This window comes from Dioscorea cayenensis, unplaced genomic scaffold, assembly GCF_009730915.1.
Source record: "Dioscorea cayenensis subsp. rotundata cultivar TDr96_F1 unplaced genomic scaffold, TDr96_F1_v2_PseudoChromosome.rev07_lg8_w22 25.fasta BLBR01001546.1, whole genome shotgun sequence".
NCBI lineage: Eukaryota > Viridiplantae > Streptophyta > Magnoliopsida > Dioscoreales > Dioscoreaceae > Dioscorea > Dioscorea cayenensis.
This window is the reverse complement of record NW_024087937.1, coordinates 1-3,901: the sequence shown is the minus strand read 5'-3', so window position 1 is coordinate 3,901 and position 3,901 is coordinate 1. Positions and strand designations below refer to the sequence as shown.

The 3,901-nt window shown below is 35.0% G+C and overlaps 1 protein-coding gene across 1 annotated transcript; it reads right to left on the bottom strand.

Moving 5' to 3' along the window:
- Positions 1-554: 554 nt before the first annotated feature.
- LOC120256605 (protein GRAVITROPIC IN THE LIGHT 1) lies at positions 555-2,431 on the bottom strand. Its single transcript, XM_039264259.1, has one exon. It carries the CDS (start codon positions 2,307-2,309, stop codon positions 981-983), a length of 1,329 nt encoding a protein of 442 aa, XP_039120193.1. The 5' UTR covers positions 2,310-2,431; the 3' UTR covers positions 555-980.
- Positions 2,432-3,901: the final 1,470 nt, after the last annotated feature.

Below are 3,901 nucleotides of genomic sequence, written 5' to 3'. Positions count from 1 at the left end.
AATAATAATAATAATAATAATAATAATAATAAAAAACCAAAAGTTATTTCTTTTTTTGTGTCAACCACAAATATGCTAACTCTTTTATATTTTTCACACAACTAATCCAAGTCCAAACAAAGGAAGCAGATGGCAGTAGGTTGATGGTCAGCATAAAAACATTGTTGATTCCAAACTTTGATTTACATTATTTGCATTTGAACTCTAACCCATTCCAATCATTTGCTAGAAGACGACTAAAAAATAATAAACATACATTATCATCTATATTATGTATTTCACAACAATTTGGAAGGTTATGAAATATAATAAACAAGGAGAATACAACTATACAATTATCTAGCAACAAATTACTAATTCTGATGTACTACCAAGCATTTAAAAACCTAATGTATATCCGTCATAACAACAGAGAGAAACTATCAGCTTCATGAATCTCCAATCCCATTAACAGAGCTAATAAATATGTCTTATGTTCTTTGTCGTTTATTGGGTGTACATTATTTGTATTCATACTCTTAGCCCTCCAATTATTTGTTAGAAAACAATTAAAGGATAACAAATATGTGTCATCTTCCATGTGTTTATTTCATAAGAATTCAGAATAGCTTACACAAATCTAATAAACAAGCAGAACAATACAACTATACAATTATCTAGTAACAACACATCACTAATTTCACGTATAAACAAGTATTCAAGAGGCACAAACAATGTATATCCAAAAACCAGAATGCAGAACACTCCGTACCTTATCATCAACCGCATTGAATCTCAACTCCTCTTGACAGAGCTTCTACATTCCAACTAAATCGACAACAACAAGTACCCAAATTATATTCCATTGAGAAAACCAATAACTTTGCTTTTCTTTTTTCCACTAAAACCTGTATTTGTATTATCATTACAATCCATTTGATCGATGTGTTTCTCCATTATACTATACCAGAGTCATCATTAGTACAATTTGCTTATACATGCTATGATCCATCCAAATACACCCTACATTGGATCACTGTCCTCCCAACAGTGAACCCTGGGACAACGGTGAATGCGACCTTTGGTCTCTGCTGTCCTTTTCCGCATTCTAACCTCTTAGAAGCAATCCTCCTCACCACACTCTCCATGTAGACATTCGAAAACTCCGTCCCCCGCCCAACTTGAAAAATCTCTACAACTGGGTCATATGCCCATGCCAACTTGTGAAGCATCCACACCGAGCTCGCCATGCTCACAAACGGGTCATAGAGAGGATTCATCAGATGCAACGAGCCCGGAGATCCCCAATTCACCAATGCAGAAGAAGGACAAGACTCCATGATTGAGCAAAAGAGTTTGTCGTGTTTTCTCTCACAAAATCTAGCAAAATCACAACCAGGATTGGCCTCCATCAATTCAAAGGCATCAACTGCAGAGTGTTCGACGAAATGCCTCAATGAATTCTTCCTTCTAAACCTCAAATCTCCAGAATTGCATCCAATTCCGGCTTCATCCAAAGAGTAATTCTGCGAATCAAAACCTTCCAGCATGATCAGAGAGATGTAGGAGAGAAGGGCGTACCGACGGTGCCCGGACTTGGCATAATTCACGTCGGGGTGGATGGAATTCGCGGCGGAGACGAAATCAAACCCAGATTTTTTCATGAAATCCATCAAATTCTTGGCGAAACGATGCATTCCCCGGCAGGAGTCTCGCAGGACGGAATCAAACACGCTGAGAGTCAGCAAGGCCTCGACTTTCTCGTCAGGAGGGGAGCTAGCTCTCTCAAGCCGCCGCTCCAGCTTCATCACAGCAGAGTCGAGGTCCCGGAGCCGGGATCGGAGAACCGCCGCCTCACTGTCCTTGCAATCGATGTCGGCTTGAAGACGATCAACGGCGGTCTCGAAAGAGCGAAGAAGAGATTGGTTCTCGCGGACCTGAGATTCAAGAAGAGACGAAAGAGAAGGGATCGAAGACGCATCGCCGGAGCTCCGAAAGAAGGAGCGCTTGAAGTCAGACAGACGGCGGAGATGGGCCACGGCAGCAACGTCGGCGGAGGCGGCAGCGGCGGGGTCGAAAGGAGCATGGGAGGCCTGGAGACGGAGGTAGGCGGCGCGGAAGGAGGCAACGGCGGAGAAGAGGGAAGGGACTAGGGTTAGGGTTTGGGGACGGGGAAGCGGGTCGGGTTTGAGGACGACGACCCGTTGACCCGTTAAGAGCTCGTGAGGGGGAGGGTCAAGATCAACGGTGGAGATTGCATCGTCATCGTCATCGTCGGCGAAGAACTCGATGGTCTTGGTCTTCAACGCTAGGGCAAACTTTTGTAGCATTGAGAGAAGAAGAAGAAGAAGAAGAAGAAGAAGAAGGAAGAGGGACTGATTTGTAAAATTGGGAAATTTTTTTAGGGGTTTTGGAGAAGGAACGGAAGAGAAGGAGTGAAGGTTGGGGTTTGGGATTTTGGGAGAGATGAGATGGAGGATGATGAGAATGGTTTTTATTGATTTTAATTTTTATTTTATTTTTATTTATTTATTTGTTTTGTTTTGTTTTTAATTAATTAATTTATTTATAATGTGAATGGAGATAATGATTAGCAATTAGTACTTTTGAGTGGGACATGGATGAGTGGATTAACTTTTAATTATTTTTTTTTATTTTTTGTAATTATTGAATAAGATGGTCAAAGGGGCAGTTGGTGACTTTGGTGTGGGTGATAAAAGATTAAAAGGTGTGTGTGATTAGTCTTTAAGGTGAGTTTTGGTTGCATATTTGTCATTTGTTCTTCAGAGTTTTAGTTTTTCTTGAATTATTTTTAATATTATAAGTTTTTTTGTTTTGTAAAAATAAATAATTAATAAATGAAATATTTAGTTTATAAATTAAATTTTTTGAGAGTTTTTTTTTACTAAAACAGCAAACACTAATTAGAAAATATTTTTAAAAAATATTTTTCGAAATAAGGGGATAGACTAAAATTGTGAAGATTTAAGTTGTTTGAATAAACAGTTTTGAATTTAAATATTAAATTATTATTGTGTATGCAAAAATAAAATGAGTTAAGAGAAGTCAAGCTTTCTCCTAGAAAACCAATTTCCTAATATATATTTTTGTTTTTAATATTATTATTGATTATATGTAAAATATTTAGTTTCACACCAAATTAAATGAATCCAATTAATGATTGTAATAACTATTCATCATCGTACAAAACTCGCCATATTGAAAAAATATTATTAAATGATTTAGTTTAAAAATTGGGAATTTTCAGGAATAACAAAGAATTTTATATAATTATCCTGACAACTAAAAAAAAAAAAAAAAGAAAAACCTTGAGAAAGACATAGCTCCAAATGGGGACAACACTAATCCAACTTATCATTAGCTAGCTGACAAAAATAAAAAAATTAATGGGGCACTACTTTGACAATGAAAATTGAAGTCATGTCATCACCCACTCACTTATATATAAATATTAAAAAAAAAAAACTCACTCCTATCTTTTCCTTAATTGCCATGACATTGCTAATGCTTAAAATAAATAAATAAATTCTATAAATAATCAGTTCTCATTTATGTATATTATTAAAGTAAATATATAATTTACTCCGAGAGCGTTTCAAAGAATAATTTTAATTTTTTAATAATATTTAAGTTTTTATTTATATTACTTATAATATTAATGATTAAAAAACATTAATTACATTTAATTATTTATGTAATAAATGTTCCTATAATTTTTGAAATTCAAGATATAAAATAGTTTGTTTAGTAGGAGTTGTTTAATTATATTATTTTATATATGATATTGTCTCTAAACTCCTCATAAAATTTTAAAAGCTCTGCTCCGAAACCAGAAAAAATGCCTAATAATTTTTTAAGATAAAAGTACCTATTATAATTTTAGATAATTTTTCTTCGAATT